Raw genomic sequence first — 20392 nt, 5'->3', positions numbered from 1 at the left:
CTTATTACTCACTATTTATTATAGGGGATGTGCAATAAGGAGTTGTGCTACTTGTAGAACTGACTCCTGTACCTAAGAGGCAATCCTATGTAAATTGTTTCTTGTTATTTCAATGTCTGAATGTTATAATATGATTGAGATTCAAATGTGAATGGCAGTTGTTCATGTTTTATTGTATGTGTATTGTAACTTGAAGCCGAAAAACACATTTTCTTGTAGTGCGGACAATAAAGTCTAAAGTTTAAACCATTACATTAGGGCCACTAACAGTGTTTGCTTGCTACATATACTTACTGTTTAGTCCCAGAAAACATTCCGGTTCCTATCACCTTTGAGCATGCATTTGTTTATTACAATATGTCCAAAAAGTGTGACATTGGCATGAAAACAGTGATTAAGATCATTCTTTTTGATAAATGAATGTTAAGTTAAATAAAAAAAATACTAACTTACCAGATGTTACATTAGTCATTGGCAAAAGATTAATTTCATTTAAATCCATCTAGAGTTCTGACTGTGTGTAATGTGTCCCTAAGGTTGCCTGAGGATGCTAAAGTGGCAGGCTTACAACTGAAGATTTTGTATGTGAGCGATAGTTTGTATGGTGGTTGTTGTGTGTTGTGAGCGCAGTTCTTTTCCAGTCTACCTTCAGTGTAGAGATAAGGGTGTAACCAGATCTCCTGCCACAGGCTCTAGCAGCTGTGTGGACTTGAAACCAGCTGGTTATGCAGCAATTCCTGCGCTCTCACCTCCTTTGGTCTTTAGGTCACAAATCCCAATACACACACACTCACACACACACACACACACACTCTCACACACACACACACACACACACACTCACACATACACACACTCACACACACACACACAAACACACAAACTCACACAAGCTGGCACCCACATGTGCCAACCAATTATGCATCAATGTTATACATAAATCATCTATATTTCTTTCATGAACTCTTTGAAATGATATGGAAAACATTACTATAGGAGCTTTTTCCACACATTATGTGTACAGCATCAACATGGAAGAGCAGAGTACACTCTATCCTATTTGTGGCTTCTGTATAGTGAATCCTATGAATTTTAGATACGCTTGCAGGTCACTGATGTCTCCTTTAAACTCGCAGCTTCTCTAATCCACTGATGATCACTCTGTAATGGATGGGATGAGAGAGGGCACTCCACATCTCCTCTACCGAAGGGCTGCAATTCGAATGATCCATTTTGCATCATACAGAATTTTTAATTCATCCACAAAAACAGTCAACACTCAAATAAGCATGGTCACTTAGGGTTGACACCATGTCTTTTTCCATGACCTGTATAAAGAAATCTATCCACATAAATATTATTTGTTTTTTACCCAGAGTATTATCTATCCATCCAGGTAGTATCACTGACGTTTGTTTTCTATATATCCGCTGTGAATAGGGAGAGAACAATATTTAGTCAAAAAATTTTAGCTAATCATAAAATGGGGGATTATTAGGTGGCAGGTTGAGATAGCCAGGACACCTTGCAATGTGTGTGATTGGATCTGTAATTACCGCTGTGAATGAAGACTTCAGTTTAACATCTCATATGAAAAACTGTGCCTCCTACTGCACAGTGTCCTCATCACTACACTGGGGGGTTTGACCAGCCCGTGCCTGCTGAATAACATAACTTCCATTAGAAACTTAGTTTTCCAAGAAGGTCTAGTGTCCAAATACAAACTGAGCCCATACTTGTTTGGCCTCAGCCATTCGGCAGGAGCAGGGTACATGGTGGAATGGCTGAATGTAGACTAAGGTGCTAATTAAACTATATGTCAGCTGCTGTCTAGGAATTAAGCTTTTTGCGACAATCTCCACCAAAAGGCACCAAAGCTTATATTGATCTGACTGTCAGATCACAAACAAAAATGTGAATTTGAGCATGTTTCTCCCAAACCTGTTTCAGGCTAGCTTTTCTAGCATTTATTTATTTATAATACTAGCAGGTCAAACCAATTGCTGGCCTGCCTCAGTGAATCCAATGGTTCTTCAAAGACAGATATTCCTATGTGATGAAAAGCTGTCACCTAAAGGCATGTTGCTTCCCCTTCACTCACTGCTTGCATCAGACTTTTCATTATATATGGGATTACTCCTGGGAATTTCACACCAGTCTCTGTCAATCTATCCTCACTGTGCAATATAACTTTCACTTAGGTGTGTGATGTGCACAGACTATAGAGGTGTGTCTTCAAATGTTGTAGTATCATCATCATTTCTCAAGTCCAGTTTATTTAAGTGGCCTGTATTAAGTCCGAGTGACCATAAGGGACAAACATTTATTGTCACCACTTAATATAACAACTCATTTTGGTACTGTTTTCATTTTATGTGAAGGCAAATTATGTTCATAAGGAGGCAGACAAGGTTTAGTATAGAGTTCTGGAATCCCACTGGCAATACAGTAGGCCCACTGTGGATGACTGAAATCTAAAGAGGACACATGCAAATTGGGACCATGTTCATGTAATAAAGGACACACAGTGCACACAGACATGTGTTTGGAGGACAGAGCAGAACCTGGGAAAGGAGATACATGTAGTGATCTCTTCTATATCCAATCACCTATTCTGTTTGCCATTTTTTACCATTGAAATATATATAGATTTAGACTTGTATAACATCAAATTGAGCACATAACCAGACAAACATGGGAGACCTATTATCAATAGTCATAGTCTGTGGTACTTCTGTGATTATTATGGGTAGAGTAGGCAGTTGATAGAAAGGTACAGCAGCAGGTACTGCTCCCTCAGGGAGTTATTTTGTGTTCCAAACCAATAAGTCCCACTGACAACCATTTGCAGTCAAATGCTAATGCCAAAGTTTTATCTTTTTCCACAGAATGAAAGGCTCTGTTTGAAATGAAATATTAATCAAATGCACAGTACTATTTTTTTTTTTACTAATTCTCTCTTTTTTACTATATATCTCAAAAATATGTTTCCCTTACGGACAACTCCAGGAAATCTATTTAGTCAAGCTAAACATTTTGGAGAACATGGTGTGTCTCCCTGGAATTATTTTCCAGCTATAGACTATATTCCTTCATAATACCACCATCACACCCTGAGAATCTGCTTGGAGGCTTGAAGTAATGAATAACAATATGGTCATATTTGCACACAGGTTGACCAACATTTGTTACATCTTTGTGGCTAATATAACTTCAGGGCCTCACCAGCAGCGGTGTTGAATAGGCAGTGAGTAATTTGTGTGTTATTATATTGTATAGGATCTTCCTCCACTGGTACCTCCACATGTGCAGGTTAATTCTACTTCAAAACACTGGTACTAGGCCTTGATGATAATCCCCTTATTTTCAGCTTCAATCAGTAGTGGTGGAATGATTTATCTTCTAAAAAGGTACCATATGAGTTAACAGCAGGAACAGGAGCTGGAGTCCATAATCCATAACAGCTGAAGCAGACTTTATTCATGCCCATTAGTATTTTTTCTGTCCAGTTTTTGTGTTTCAGGTGGATTCCACATCCCAGTGTGCCTCCAGTGGTTTGTTTCTCCTAAGGCAGAAATTGTGATCTGTTTGAGGCGGCTGGGTGTATTTTTGGGTGATAACAACTATCTGATGCGCACCTGGTTCTGCGTGTACAGAGGACTGTAGCTGGAGGGTTATTCAACTTTTGATCAAAGCATCCATGACAAGGTTTAGAAAACTGTTATGAGTAACATTTCAGTGTTTTCAAAGCTTGTATATACCTTACTTAAAGGAGGCTATATAATGAAACTTATTTAAAGGACATGTTTTAGTTGTTTCATTGACAAAAATCACGTGAAATGTTATTTATATATACTACAGCATATAGGAGCAATTATTTTGGTCAAATGGCTTACAAATTATAAATAACCTTGGCATAGGGAGTCAGGGGCTATAGGACCTGCAAGATCTTTCTACTGAGACAGAAACTACTTGGGGGAATGGAAATGCCAAATTCTCTTTATTATTACTGGACCAACAATAGTTTTAAGTTGATATTCTGACCAAAGTAGAATCCAAATAGTCCTGTCTGGGTGTGGGTTGTATCAGCACTTAGGCCTCCCCTTGCTCAATAATTTGATCTCCTCTTTCCTCCCACTCTGGATAAGAGTGTCTGCTAAATGCCAGTAAAGTAATGTACCCTCTCAGGTAAATTTAGCTCAGTCCCAATGGTTTCTGTTTCAAGTAAAATTTGATTTCAGTTTAGGAATCATTTTCGACTACATGGAACCTTTATCCGCACCCCAACTGTTTCAAACCACGTATTATCCCATCAAGTTCAGATGTAGAATTTCATATTGTACAGCAATGAGAGTGAAATCATTGATGACTGCCTCTGAAACAAAATAGTCCTCTTCTTTTCATCTATCTCCTAAAGACAATGACCTAAGTCTCACTTTTCTCACGACATACAAATTGAGCACTCACCACGCCCATGCGAAGCGAAGCTCATGCAAGAGGAGGTATTACAATTACTTCTGTCTGTCTGTCTGTCTGTCTGTCCGTCCATAACAGCCACAGCTCCTACAGTTTCGCTCCAAATTCGATTAAACATCACGCAGGCGGCCAAGGAGCTGAATTCTGAATAATAGAACAAATTGGTGAAGGATAGCTTCTTTTTTTTAACTAATGTCTATTGACATCAAAGTACAGGATCGGTAAACCTTCTAAATGCACGAGGGCGATGTAGTTTTTGAATACACAACGGCAAGTGGGCTACATAGGGTATATAAACTAATGCTTTGCAGTTGAAGTAGGCTTGGCCTTTACCTAGGTATAGGCTCGTAACATTAGGGGTCATGGCTGCCGAAGCATAGACTATACTCAATGGCTTATTAATTTGTCATTTAGATACTAAACTTCCTAAGAACTACTATTAGCATAATGTTAAACCTTTGCCTGCTGTAATCTATGAGGTTTTTTGAAACCATAATGTCCTGGAAAAATTTGCTTTTGGCTGTATTGGTTGTAGCCATGGACCAAGCTGACCTATTTCATGTGGAATTTCGTGCCAAGCCCCATATATGTGGCAGATTTAATATCTAATTTAATTGATTAGATATTAAATTTAATGATCAAGTGATGTTCTAATACAGAACTTGAGAACAGAAGAAAGATGAGAAAAAGATTAAATAGATAAGTAAAACAATAAACTCATCTTTGTTGCATGAAAGCTGCTGTAATGAAATCGAAAATATGCTTTTGAGCATTGAACAGAGTCTTAAAAGGGAGTGAAGAATATTCAGATGCTGCTTTAGCCAACTTTTATGCAGAAAACAATTGTAGATTGAGTAGAATGTTGTCCTCCTGTCTGAAACAGGAAAATTTAGGTTAATTGGCAAAGTTCAACTGTTTTCCTGTTTCTGGTAAGATAATAGCAACACAGGCGACAGAATGGTGTGTGTGTGTGTGTGTGTCATGCGTGTGCACATGTGTGTGTAGGTGTTACTATTCTTGTAGACATTATTTTCATAGTCTTAATCCAACTCTTCAACCTTTAGAAATATATGTACTTTTTATCCACCACTAAACCACTGGTTACAAATTGAAGACCATAATTCTCAGATATAGCATATCTGTGTCCATATCTTACAAGCTGCCTGGCTTTTTATTGCTTTGTCCATCATGCTCTTGTTGTTTGTCATGTCTGGAAACCTTATGTTCTCAGCAATTTGTTTATCTCAGATTATTTCCAACTAGCCCTTACCCTAGAGCATGTATCTTATAACCTTTGTATACTTTTTTTTATCATCATTGATGCCATTCTACAGGGAAACATGCTGGAAACAGCTGCTGGAATATTATATTGTGGAATAATTGTTTTTCATTGGCTGCTGGCAGCCCTAATAAGTTTTACTCCAGAAACCTGACAAATAATATGGCTCTGGAAATTTTCCAGAAAACACATTTAGTTCCTAGTTGCTTGCAAGAAAATTACATTACATTACAGTACAATCACTTAGCAGACACTTTTATCCATATCAACTTACAAGCATAAAACATCAGTGTTAGTCGAATAAGAGTGATTATTATTACTATTATTCAGCACAGTGCACAACAATATCAATATCTAACAAATATCTATGTGAGCTTAAGTAATTTTTGTATATATTACCCAGATCATCTCATAATAAATTTTACATTCAAACAATAGTTATAGAAATAATAAATGATTCAGTATGTGGCTATGTCCAAATGCATTATTTGATGTTCCCTGACTTGCATTACACTGCACCTCCCCTCGGTTTGGGAGACAGAGCTGAACTATAAGAATGTGTGTGTGTGTGTGTGTGTGTGTGTGTGTGTGTGTGTGTGTTGATTATTTTCAAGCTAACTTAGGCTTAATGTAAAACAAGTTGTAACTTCATAGAAATCCCCTGTTTTTAAAGGTCTATGAGACCTAGTTGGCTGGCAATCCACATTTCCGGTACTTGATTTATGTACTGCTACACATTAAAAAGCAGCACTACAGTTATGTGCATAATTATCTTAATATAGTAGGCGGAAATCCACGGTGTGTTTCTGACCGGGGGAATTATGCGGTAGCAGCCCTTGTTCCATTATTTACTTCAAAGATATTTGTTCTGACCAGACATTTAGGATTGATGTATGCATCCAGACATGTCATCCAGCGTATGTAGGTTAAGAGAATGGTCAGTAGATATAATTTCTTCATTTAAATATTCTACAAACAGAATATGAATAACCGAAGTAAAAGTAGATTCAGCAGACATCGACCAAAAGCAGGCAATAACTGGCCAGGGTAAATACAAATATGTAGAGGCATCACTTGAAACTGTCTGTATCTTTTATTACGCCATCACAATTACTTCGACAACCGAATTGTATATGCGTGTATGTCAGAGGGAAATTTAATTTAAAAATTAAATTAAAATTAATTCTTTTTCGCTGGTAATTCCAAATAAGAAAAAAGAAGTTGTATCAACAACTTACTGTCCAATAGGCCTATATGTAGCCTAAAATAACTTGGAAAGGGAATAATTTTGCTCACGAGAAAGCCGTACCTGACTATAAGACTGATGGAAACTTCGAGGCATAGACAAATGTAAGGTTCTGTGCTTTTTTTCTTTTTCTTTTAGTTCTCTGTATCTGTCGTTTTCCTCAAAACTGCTATCGCGTAATAGGCTATGTATGGAATATAAATATGAGGAACTGAGTTGAAAAATAAATAAATAAAAATCAGTAATAAGGTATTTATTTCCATTTTTGAGAGCGACACTTCTGCAGTTTGTTGTTTTGAAATATAATATTCCTGGCAACTAAACCGTGTTAATAGTTTTTATTTAGCTTTGAAAATAATATTACAGTCGATAATAGGACGTTGGCATTATAATATCTAACCTTATTAGAAGTCATTAGGCAAGACATTAGGCTACATTAGCCAAAAAGCATCCCGCACTGAGTATTTACCATTGACTTTAAAAACACATATGCATTGCCTTAATGTTAATTTTTCTCTAGGCTACTCAATATTTTTCCTTTATTCGGCTTGAAATAAAAGGCAACTGTTCAATATGCAAAGTTCAGATCGAACCATAAAACCACAGAGTGCATAATTCCGCTGGGGAATCGCGAACAAGTTATAAAGCCCTTGTTATCGTTACTAATTTGCTCAATAAACGCTATTATCCAGTGACATGCATATTATTATCATTTATACAGATGAATGTTTGCAGAAACGATTCGGACTGTTTGCTCAAAATATGTGCACCTGCAACCTCGAAACACCAAGGCCAGGTGTATAGCTGTTGCACTCCCATCCTAAACATACGTGTACAACTTACACTGGGCAAATGTCCGGATATTGTGTTGATCTCTCGACTGAGCACCTTAATATATAGCACTATTATACTTACTGTTATAATGTTATACTATTACTTATGCAGTGTCCAGCTTAAAATTGCTATTTATCCCTGCGTTTTTAAGATGTAAACACATTAGTTCAGATATTAATAAGGAGAAATATGTTTTATCTTTTGGAGTTCTGTACAAGAAAACAATACTTTTAAAACATTTATAAGACTTAATTATTCAACATTTTACTGTGTAGGCTATCTATAATGCGCATTGAATATGTAATTTGCCATGTCGTTAATTGTATGCACGCTGATGAATGCAAGTGACTATTGTTTAACAGAGCTGCGATTACAATGGTTTCTGCTTTATGAAGTAGTCTGTTCTTTGCTTTTTTGAATTCAAGTGTTGTAGACTTCATAGCAAAATATTCCGTGTAAAATCAACTCTGGTATAGTAGGCTACTTCAGAATATTTATTGTCCCTCTGGACTATTGAACTCTGTTAGAGTTGATTTAACACTAATATTTTTGTTGGGTATATCATTCCAGAGTCCACAAGAAATGGTATTCTAGTGATAATGAGAAGCAATGGTATCCAGTTGCCACGCATATTTGGGCCATAAAATTATTCAGCAACTTATTCAATTATATTGGCCTTCATCTGGTGATAGCCTACGTTTGATTATTAGCACATTGTAAAACATATTTGCGTTTTCTTTTTTAGGGCAGTATACTATTACTTTTCCGTCGTCGATAATTCAGTGAGGGTTCAATTTGCATGATTGATTAAATCAATTGTGTCTTGAATTCGAGAAGCATAACTAGCCTATTCACTCCCACAAGTGTGACGCGCAGTAGCCTACCAGCCTCACTGTTTATGGATCAATCGGAAGCATCCTGATAACTTATACTGAAGTTGGTTGAATATTAGTTCGAGAAGCTGTTCAGTGTTCTTTCTACATATCCACGTTCATTCTCCACATCATTGTCAAAACCCACATCACGGTAATTTTGAAATGCATTTAATGGCACAAAAAAACATTGGAATATATCTTCAAAAACGGCATTTCTACACTCTTCCAATGAATGGTTTATTACTGCATAACTTGTTTGGTTTATATTGTTGAAGACATGATGGATATTTCGGATTCGAGTTCTGGTTCATCATTCTAATTTCACCGACAACCTTAAGAGATAATAATACTGGTCAACATTAGGCTACAATGGACGACAGTTTATTTTAGCACAGTCGTCCCCTTTAACATTTGCCTAGGTATAGAGGATCAATTGCCCTGCTTCCTTGTCAATAGTGTGCACACTGATTAAAAGGTCAAGCCTTCAGCAAGTGAATGTGTTTAATCGTGTCATGTAGTTAAAAGCGCATTCAAAACAAATAGCCTACATAAGGATTCAAAAAGGAGAATATTTGAGTACACATCAAATGCACACCATGGCATCATAACTGAGTAACCTGTAATATAGATCTGCTAGAACTTATGGAACTAAACATACGCAGACGGCATGAGCGTGTGTGTGTGTGTGTGTGTGTGTGCGTGTAGAGAGAGAGATAGAAAACAAAGTTCATGTTTATAGATGCGAAGGTATTTAATGAATACTGACCCGTAAATTCTTGATTACATGACACATAAATGTAGCATACTCTTTACATTAACAAAAAAAATCCACAACTGATAAAACTCAGTATATGATATGATTCATTGTAGCTTTTTACCGAAACTTGATCATACATTCATATGGCCCCAAAGCACTCTCGTGACAAAAAATAAGACCTGTAGACAGGTTGAAATTGTCAGGTGTAAATACTGTACCGATTAAGGTTTAAAACCCGTGTCGATTGTTGCGCCACATACCACTTTCGAAAGTAGGCTTACCCTAGTGCAATTACATTTCAACTGTACTTGAACTTATTGTGTTCATGAGGTATTTGTTTTACAACAGGTTAAAGTTTAAGTGTAGCATTTAAACAACCAGTGTGAGGCACATAACAACTAGCATTAGGCTACTTGTTCCAGTTTGGTGTCATGTTGCGTTTCCTTTCTGAAAAAAAAAAATCAATGAGGAAAAACCTCAGTAGACTAAACGAATATATACTTGGCCTTACACTTCTGTTTATGCCATTGGTACCGACTGCCAATCTGTGTAAGAGTGACATAACCTCCGACTTATCTGTTCAAAAGCACACATGATGCATTCTGTTCAGTCGCTCACACTCTGGCTTTACTTCCTGTGCTGTGAGTTTTGTAGCCTATATAATATATAAGTTGCTTTAAATATAGTGTTTTCAATAGAAAGCAATATAATACGAACTTATTTGATCACAGTTGGAAGGTAACGTTAATTTATGGCAGGTGAAAATAGCTACAGGCTATACGGTAGCCTACAGTCTGGAGGGTCAATGAAATAGTGGTTTGGCCACAACTTCCCATGAGAACGTTAAGGCAACACAAATTACACCACTTTCAGTTATTTCCGTTTCAATAAAAACAGAATTTGCACAACACAACATATATGTTTAAGGTCAGCCAATCGAGGCCTTCAGTTTACTTGTCTGTGCAATCTGCATTAAACATAATTACATGTAAGCGGCATTTAAAACCCTCTTTATGTAAACAAAACGTTTAAGATTTTGCACTTAGTGAATCTAAGCACACATACACAGTTGATCACACAAATCACAAGACCATCAATTAATTAAAAATCCAGGTAATAATCTGATTGTAAGCACTCCAATGGTGCATTTCTTTGGCTACTTAAGTACAAGCATGTTTGGAAGTCCATTACTTCTAACATAAATATCAATAACTGTATATGAAGCCATTTTGTTGTTTGGAGGTCAGGCTACAAGGGATCGTTGTGTCCTGAATAATCACTATGATCCTAGCTGTAGAGGATAACTTTATCCCGATGTATAGGGGTCAGCCGTAGAGGACGCTGTAGATGAGGCGGGGGATGGTGTAGTGGCGGGGGAGGGCAATTTCCTTGACTGATTTTCGTTTTTCTCGTCGCTGTCTGTTTGGGTGCCTGGCGATTTCGATAGCAACCCTTCCTTCTCGCGTTTCTTTTGCTTCATTCTTCGGTTCTGGAACCAAATTTTCACCTGAGTCTCGTTGAGCTGAAGCGCTGCTGCGATCTCTACGCGTCTGGCGCGGGTCAAGTACTTGTTGAAGTGGAACTCCTTCTCCAGCTCTGTTAGCTGTTTGGTGCTGAAGTTGGTCCTCACCATGTTGGGCTGACCAGCGAAGCCATATTCTCCAGCTTTGCCTGAGGGTGAGAGGTGAGTTGAGGTAACTGCCTGCTGGTGAAATCCGGATGAGGGAAAGACAACTTATACAAACTACTGTGAACACATATGCGCACGTATTAACTTGTGCACTTTGTTTACATTTTAATAGAGGCTATTTGTCAAACTAAATGTACATTATCCGTCAGTGGTCTTGCTGAAGAAGGAATGACACTCACCAGTTTTGGGGGGGTTTCTCTTTACTTTCATCCAATCGAAAGTCTGCGCCGGTGAAGTACTCTCAGGCAAGGGTGAGCAGCAGGTGTCATGGGTGGTGACATGCAGAGGGGACAGGTGGCTCCCACACGCAGCGAAGGACAGGTTCGCTTGCTCATGTCCGTATGCGGCGTGAGTGTACTGTAGTTGTCCCATCGTAGCTCCACTGTAACCCTGGTGATGCTGCAACATGGATGACGAAATGTTCCCAGAGTAAACTATGGGGGCACATTGCGGGTAGCTAACATTGGAGTCCACGTCCTGGCTCAGTGGGTAGTGATTGTAACTTGGACAAACACTCTGTGTGCCATAGCTGGAGCCACAACCGGAGTGGGTGGCATATGTGAAGCCTAAAGAACTGTGAGTTTGGTAGGATCCCGACTGGTGTGCGTGGGAAGGAATACCACCCGGCGAAAGTCTACTCACGATAAAGTGATCTTCATCGCCGCAAGTATTACCTGTGACAGAGCACGACTGGAAACCTGAAATCCCGTGGTCTGGATGAAAAGCCTTGGTAGAGCAGGATCCTCCGTCGCCACTAATCACAGAGTAATCTAAGAAGGAGCTCATTGTAGCATTTTCTGTGTGCCACTGACTGATCAGGTCCTCACTGATCAGTATGTATCAACCTGGATGACCGCGCCAACCTGCTTGATTCCTCCATCGAGCCGGCTCAAAGCTGTATGAATGAATGTTGGGTCGTCACGTGACTCGGGTCAGCCAGTGAGCGCCGCAATGGCAGCGATCGCCTTCCCACGCAAATGATAGATCACCTTTTAAGAGGCATTTAAATACCAAACGCCCCTCGATCAAGGTGACGCACATCAGCCCTAATGTATTGGTTGTGCAAACAATGGGCAAAGCAGAAGACAGTGGACAACGCTCATTTCACACGGATCCTGGGGCGCTCTAGACCAGAAAATACAATAATCTCAAGGATGTATCAAATGTGATCTTTCCACCTTCACACTCGAACGACCCATCAGTGAATCGTCAAAACACACGAGGTAAGATACAAAATCATTTTTAAAATTCGCGTGCGCGCTTGTGCTCTTGTTTTCAATATGACATACTAATGCGTAATTGGTTCTGGGTTCACTGGCTGCAGATATATCACTTGTCGAGAGAGGCAGGGAAATGAACTTCATCCAGCACATATGCCTATGTTCACAGCCGTTGTCATGGAGATGAGGGGCTTGTGTAACCTAACACCCCGGAGCTATCACAAAGTTACCAGCACAACAGGCAAACCTTCAGTTAGGTTTCCTGTAGTTATAGGTGGATCTTCATACACGTATTGCATCAGAATATCTAACATGGCATATTTGTAGTGGAGAGTAAGGGTTTGTGGGTGATTCTGTACGCCACACTCATAGCAGACAATTCCATTACTAGTTTTAATGAAGGGGCAAACAAAATGAACACAGCAATCAAATATATTACATATGGCAATGTCTGCTGTGTCGCTAACTGATAAAATAGATATTTGACAACACAATTTACTGTATTAAATGTTATTTTGAATTTTGAGTGTAAATATTTCAGACGGCAATAATATATGAACAGTCCTGGATGGCGTTTTAATAACGTAATTAACAAACCTCCTAATTAACTGCATCAATTAAGAGTTACAGAAGCAGTGGTCAACCTATATCAAAATCTGATTTAATTGAGCAATTTTTCCCTTTTTTCCCTTACAGGCGTGGATCTTGAGAGAACGTAGTCTAAACGATGGAACACAGCATTCCATACCACCCCTGTGTGCAAACAATCCAAAAATGTCTTTCACAATATCCATAAATGTTAGAATAATGTTATTCTGATTGTTGGTGAAATAGTCTCCACAAAGTGCCATATATGTTTCCGATTTGATTGGATATGCCGAAAACTGACAGCTCAGACTACCGTTAAGTTTTAAAGAAAATAGTCTGCCACCGAGGAGGTCTACACCACGAGCACTGGATATGGTGAGCATGCGGCCTTGTGGTCAGTAATAAAATGGCGCTCCTGGCACAATTGGGAGAATACACGATTAGGCACATACTCTTCATTCAGATCTCAACGACCTTTCTAAACTGAAATGTGTGTAGTAGCTTCTGTATCTTCTAGCTGTACATTAAAATAAGACGTGACCACATATAGGCCAAGTATGTGACACAAGGCAATGCAACCATAAGCACATGTGCTAGAAAAAATACCGAACAACCGCACCGCTTACCAGAAGAGCGGGTGACTGGCCCAGCCTCGGGAAGATTCCGAAGTCGCCTGCATTCCTGCTATCTGCATTGTGGTGACGAAAAAATAGGAAAGAAAGAATGTTTTGTTTCACAGAAATCCTGTTATCACTAGTATTGTTTGTTTTGTAGACGAAAAGGAGTTTGAATAGCCTACTGAAAATCGCAGAGTCAGAGGAAACCTATAAATTATCCAACCTTAATGCAGCTATAGCTTGTATTAAATCTAGTCTAATGCCGACGGATGGCTAGCGAAATGTCACTAATAGAGACATTTCGAGGAAATATCTGGCCCTGCAAGATTACACTATTCATACCAAGTAAAGTACAATGTAACTGTTTGGTTAACAGTTTCCAATACATTATTTTTTACTCTAGTTGCACAAATATATCTGCATTAAATAAATTGTGTAACCATTATAGCCCTTCATATACATTTGGGTTGTTTCATTCAATGATGTTTAAATAAATTGGTCTTACATAAAACAACCAACTTTACATGCGTCCTGGCCTTTACAATATAGGGAACTTGTTTTGAGAAATGAACACACAATGACGGACGAACACAAAATGTTTTTTAACATTTACTTTTTATTTTTTGAGAACTGAAATACTTTTCGAGTGGCCTCGAGTACTCGCTCATGTGGGTTTAAAATGCCATAAAAATATACTGAAAGCCCTAAAAGTTAATGCGCTCGGCTGGGGAATCCCATTTGCTGTTCAAACATGAAACGATTTTATATGTCCGTATTCCTTGGAAACAGACCTCAATAGCCTCATTAACCTCAGCGGAATTATCATGAAATATAATTCCATGAAATACTTTAGATTTATGAAATCCATTTAATTCAGACAACGCACTTCTATCAACTTCAGATATATATATATATATATATATATATATATATTGCTTTAAAAGTTTAAAAGTTCTTACGGCTGAGTGGCAAGAGTTTAGCGAGTTACTTTTACTATTCAGCTAGAAAATCAGCAGTGGCTACATGTTGTAAACTCTGAGCTAAACACAATATGCTATTTCAAAAACACGCGTTTGAAAGAGCATGGATTTTTATTGTCAAATAATAAGGACAAAGTAGAATTTAAATCGTCAACGTTGCACTTCAAACGTAGACTAGCCAACCTAGAGAAATTCTGTTAACAGTAACATGTCAGAAATATCTCCAACAACCTTTGTAGCACTGTTACTAAACTCATTAGCAGACCTAGCTGGTATGTTCAATGTGTATTTTTTTAACCAAATTATACATATGTTAGAAATAAGCCACATCGTGTTACATTCCGAAAAATATTTGTAATATCTTTAAAGAATTTAAAAAGAATACAATGTGATTTCATTTGTCACATCTATACTTTTAATTAGCCTGTTGCGCTGAATATTTTTAAATACAATATTTTGTATGTCCGAAATCTTTTTTGAAATTTCCAAATAAAAATCAGACTTGCTGTTTTCGTGAATTTTAAAATGTTTTCATGAATCTTTTCCGTACATATAAAAATACTACTTTAAATAAAAAACAATCGATAGCAATGTTCCAAGTAGAAATTTATTCTAACAAAATATTTATAACATTGTACCCGAAAGTGATACAAAAATAAAACGACAGATATTCATGTCTACTTTTCTCTTTTCCCATTATTGGCTTTGGAAACATATTCAAAGGTTACTTCCATTATTTCCAACCTTACCTCTTTCCTCTTCCTGATTAATAAACTAATCGAGTAAGTAATAAACAATATGTACTGACCACATTAAGAAAAAAACATTTTTAAGAAAGAAGGCGGCGTTTTTTTTTTTTCTTTTCTTAAATTATGTATTTTTAATAGGTCAGATGCTGTAAATCGATTGTTGTTAGGCTGTCCGTGAAAAAATCAAAACTGTCCGTAGATATGTCCACAGGGCTATCTAGAGATTCGGACAAACTTGGAGAGACGGCATCTGAGAGATGGAGGCAGGAATCTGCTGAAAAAACGTTAAAGTCCTGTAAAGAAGAAACATCCAGGGCCGAAGAACAGCCATTGTCCAGGCCAGATGCACAGTCCGACCCCATTGTTAACCCACAGATTGGAACAGTGGGTGACGGATTTGAAAAATGTTTCAGATTTTTGTCATTGCTGTTTAACGGTGAAGCAGTAAAGCTTTGGGAATCTCCATTGTGTACATTCGGAGAGCCTTGTGAAGTTAAAGAGTTCTGCTGAAATGAGTAGCTCTCCCTTTCCAAAAGAGCCCCTGACACATTGTTGAGGGCTTGTTCATAGAGGGACTTCTCCTCGCTGTGTCCTCCGTCCTCCAGGCTCTTGAATTTCCCCTCGCCGATATGGTTCTCCTTGCACTGTGTCTGTCTTTTGTGCTTCATCCTACGGTTCTGGAACCACACTTTAACTTGCCTCTCGGTTAAATCCAGTAAAGCGGCGATCTCGACCCTCCTCGGTCTGCATAGGTACTTGTTGAAATGGAATTCCTTCTCCAGCTCCAGTAGTTGGGTGTTCGTGTACGCAGTTCTCAACCTACGAGATGCCCCGCCACCGCTCTCAGGGATATCGGGCGAGTCTACAGCATAAACACAAAGAAACACCCACACATTTTCATTAAAATAGGAACAATGATAGTATAATCATATTTTACTTCTAAATATACCCTGTAGAAAATTGATGTCTTCCGCCCACCGATTAAAACAAATTCGCCTAAATAGACCGGTCGCCTATTTCTCGCGCTTTAGTTACACGTTTCGTGAAAATGCAACCGAGGGGCTCAATCAATTTAAGACCTAAAATTCAAAACAGAAATAAGGCCATGGAAGCGTGGACCAGCCTGGCTCCAGCCTAATGAATGCACCAGCTGCCGAGCTGAGCTACAGCAATCTATCACTCTTGATTACTGTCAAATATCAAAACTCTGGCACCGGTCGACATGGGAGCTTAGTCTGAAAATCCAATAAACTCTATAACTTTGTGAAACTTTTAATAACAACCGCGTAAACAATCACATTTGAATCCAATTGCAAAGAATGTGAATTTATTATCAAACAAAAGTTAAATTAGGTTATGTTCGGTAATAAATTTGCATTGTTGTCCACGAAACGTTTTTCACCCTCTTTGTCCATCTTACCTTTCGGAGAAAAACAAATAGGTCCCGGCTCTGCGGCTGTTGCTGTGGAAGTTGGCAGCTGACTTTTCTTCGAGGCTTTTTTCTCCTTCATCCAGGGATACTCCGGAGGAAGAGACGCGGCTGGCAGCGGGCTGCAGCCATTAAGGCTCTGCTTGGGCCGGCTGTGTCGAGGGTGGCTGCCGGGGTTCAGGCTGGGAATGGTCTGCTCAAAAGGAGGAGGAATCAGTGTCGAGTGTGAAAGCGTCGAGTTCTTGATTGATGAACTTTGAAATGTATCACCGACAGGGGGAAAAGATGTCAGGCACTCAGCAAGCGACGGCTGACTATTGATAAAACCAGTCTCTCGCTCGAATTCGTAATTCATCTCCTCTCCCTTTCAGCCTAGAAAACTTAGCTCTTATTTGAAATTTGTGGCCCAGGTGAAATATCATAAAGATCTCTGCTGGTGTTTTTTTTCTAAATCACTGATTACGGCCGTGTGGGGACCGCGCTACTATTAAACTATTGCATTCATGGAGACAAGGTTGAAATTGGACCGAATTGCTTGTCACATGATTACCTCTGCCCAATGACAATTTGGGGTTTAATCAAAAGAAGCCACTGTCTGCGTGATTGATCCAAAAAGTCTGCAAGGAACGCCTCATTCTGGGAGCATGACTGTTTTTATTTACACATTTTGTCCCGTTAGTCCGCTTCTGTTCAAAAGTACTGAAATATAATTTTTTGAGTCAGTGTGGCAGTGCGTGTGTGTCCGCCACGAGGGCTCATGCATGCATAGTGTATTGTTTCTGAATGTCAGAAGAATACCCCACACCTCACAAATCATCCGGACACCTACATATGACGCCTGCAGTCATTAACAGAGTAACCCATTAATCTTTAAAGTTCCGACAGAAAAACCGGGCGAGTCGAGTCTTCTCTGGAGGAGGGAGGCAATAATATGCTTATGTCAGATTAAAATATATTCAGGCACACACACTCGCACACGCACACATACGCTCTCTTCACCCCCAAGCCCGATAACACAATGTAAATCCTAGATTTTATTTTCTATAATTATCATAAATTTAATTCCACATAGCGATTCGTGTTGTATTAAACTAATATGCCATATGGGCATACAAAACATTAGCACACAGGTAAAGCAACATAAACATGATCTTAAAATCATTTGGTTTAAATTCGTATCAGGACAGATATTAATATTTGTGATTGATAACAGGTGATACGTCCCCCCCTGTCATTTCAAAAATAAATCATGACCACTTAAAAAACGTTTTAATTTGATGAAATGCACAATATAACTTAAGCCGGTGACTATCATAATTATTTCAGTCATGGGACTTTCATTTGCCATTTTGTCTTTTGTTTACTCTCAATGGTTAATTCACAATGGCTACAAGATCTGGGTGTTGTGGATAAACCCACCGAAAGAAAATGACCCCTCACCCCTCCACCCACATTTATTTAGTTTATATCACTGTTTTTGAAAACATTTCATGGGATTTACAGTATTCAGTATATTAGCATTTAGTATACGAGCTCTTCTGGATGATTTAAATCACAATTATCAATACGTATTTTGTTTAAAAATGATGCACTTCTGAAGTGATATTTTGTGAATTTGTGGCTCATAGTCTAAGTGGAGAAATGGTAGTAGGCCTGCTTATATTCCAAACAAAGAGCCGTGGAAGTCTGTGCGCTATCAATCTTACTCGCCAAAGGTCTGACAGCTTCGTGCCCTAAGACCACATTTAAACCTTCTAACTCTCTCTTAGATCATAGGAAGCCAGGAAGAGGCGAACAACACCATACTTTAAGAAGGAAGGCGTTTCATTTCATGCTGTTATTTTGCTAAGATTTTATTACCGAAAACATGGCTTTGCGTTTTTCTGATTGCACTATTACGCATTTGGTGGGGGCAACCCTTACATTTCTTTTTTTATTGAATACGCCAGCATTTTCATTTGCAAAAGGTTTGCCTTTTCAAAACGAGCAAAATGTGTAGGATAAACCAAGCTGGTATGAAAAAGACGGATGGCTTTGCAATTACACACAAGCTTTGTGCGCGGAAAGAGAGTGGGTGTTGGCATTCTGCAAAAATCCTATTCAGTCCCACACACATTTTAGCTTGGACTAATACAGTGTCCTTTCCCCCCAGACTCAAATCTAACCGAGGACCATAAATGGACAATTTTGTGGATTTCACGTAAAGCATTATTTGTGTATAACCGCATTAACGTTTTTAGTCTATTCATTTACGGAGAAAATAATATCGGATCCATTATTCTTCTTGTTCCTACCAACCATATGTCAGGGAAAGCAATCCGTTCCAGGAGCACGTCTCAGACAATAATATAAGAGGACCACATTGAAGAAAAAATTGTAAGTATATTTAATTAATTGTAACTGTGAGAGCTGTACTCTGACGTACAGTATGCGTCCTTACAATTACAGTTATAGTAATTTATTTTCAAATAGCCTAATAATGAGAAATGCGTGCTAGCAAGCTATGCTAATTACTTAAGTTAGAATAAGATATAGACAAAGGCGGTCCTCTAACATATTTTACAATCGACGAAGTGTAGCCTTGTGTTTATACTAAATATACAGGTATTTTTTGCAAACACATTTAAAACTAATGTCTTTAATGGAAACTTAAAAAGAAAAAAGCAATTTGAGGACGGACTGTAAAGCTGTTTTGGTATTATTTTGAAAATACATTTAGTCGATTTGTGTTGAAATGACAACTAATTCGACAATAGGCCTACGGCAAATTGGGTTTGCAGTTCAAATTGAAACAAACGAAAATAAAATTCAATTTTAAAAATAATTCAGAAACAATTCTGGACGGATAATTAGAACCAGGCAACATTATGACTATTTTTTTCATATGGAAAATATTTTAGCAGATGCATGTACATTTTCCCGAATGCCAAAGAACATAGCCTATTTTTTTTCTTGTGCGTGTATTTTTTTATTCTATGCTTATGCGGCAGGTCCATTAGAATCTTTTTCTAAATTTCCTCAGCTATTTTCATATTGTGCATTTTCTGGAAATATTTCATTTTGCATTGTAGACTCTCTCTCCACTGCTAATGCCCCGTTGAAATCGATCTTAACATTTTTTTAAATAGTTTATATTACTTTATACTTTATATATCAATTATTTCTTGTCATTTATTTTTCCCAGGAACCATTTCACGTCCCAGGAGTTTAATTTTAATAGGTATGTCCACAGTGGTAGACGGGAATGGGGCCATTAAACATCTGCTCCGCCATGAAAAGACAGACACCTGGGAGCAAACACATCGGTGGAATACATCTTAGGAAAATTGTGAATGATTAATCTCACAACAGCGTGATAAAATATACAGAAATAAGTTTCCTGACACATAAAAACAAGTAAATATATGCTGGTTAGCCTCAGAATTTCCATCATCCCAATGCACTACCGGGCCTTTATCTACACATCCAACAAAAATGTGTACAGCACTCCGAGGGTCAGTATTAAGTTATTGTTCTAATAATAATAATAATAATAATAATAATTTATTATTATTGTTGTTATTGTCATTATTATTGTTATTATTATTAATATTAATATTATTTTTGTACTGTATCATGCCTTCGTACACAAGAAAAACGGCAACATATGATG

At 38.1% G+C, this 20392-nt stretch overlaps 2 protein-coding genes across 3 annotated transcripts; both read right to left on the bottom strand.

Moving 5' to 3' along the window:
• Window positions 1-9783: 9783 nt before the first annotated feature.
• LOC118224634 (homeobox protein Hox-A1a-like) lies at window positions 9784-12122 on the bottom strand. 2 transcript variants are annotated; one of them, XM_035412220.1, is made up of 3 exons: window positions 11800-12122; window positions 11337-11556; window positions 9784-11138 (listed from the first exon to the last, which is right to left on the bottom strand). In XM_035412220.1, exons 1-3 carry the CDS (start codon window positions 11941-11943, stop codon window positions 10774-10776), a joined length of 729 nt encoding a protein of 242 aa, XP_035268111.1. In that variant the 5' UTR covers window positions 11944-12122; the 3' UTR covers window positions 9784-10773. The 2 variants fall into 2 exon arrangements, with proteins under 2 accessions (XP_035268111.1, XP_035268102.1); XM_035412211.1 differs by having other exon boundaries at window positions 11337-12122.
• A 2420-nt stretch (window positions 12123-14542) lies between these two features.
• hoxa2b (homeobox A2b) lies at window positions 14543-18080 on the bottom strand. Its single transcript, XM_035409817.1, has 2 exons — window positions 16732-18080; window positions 14543-16173 (listed from the first exon to the last, which is right to left on the bottom strand). The coding sequence occupies exons 1-2, from the start codon at window positions 17093-17095 to the stop codon at window positions 15443-15445; spliced, it is 1095 nt and encodes a 364-aa protein (XP_035265708.1). The 5' UTR covers window positions 17096-18080; the 3' UTR covers window positions 14543-15442.
• Between the last annotated feature and the right edge of the window lie 2312 nt (window positions 18081-20392).

This window comes from Anguilla anguilla, chromosome 1 (genome assembly GCF_013347855.1).
Source record: "Anguilla anguilla isolate fAngAng1 chromosome 1, fAngAng1.pri, whole genome shotgun sequence".
NCBI lineage: Eukaryota > Metazoa > Chordata > Actinopteri > Anguilliformes > Anguillidae > Anguilla > Anguilla anguilla.
The sequence above is the reverse complement of the archived record's forward strand: the minus strand, read 5'-3'. Positions and strand labels throughout refer to the sequence as shown.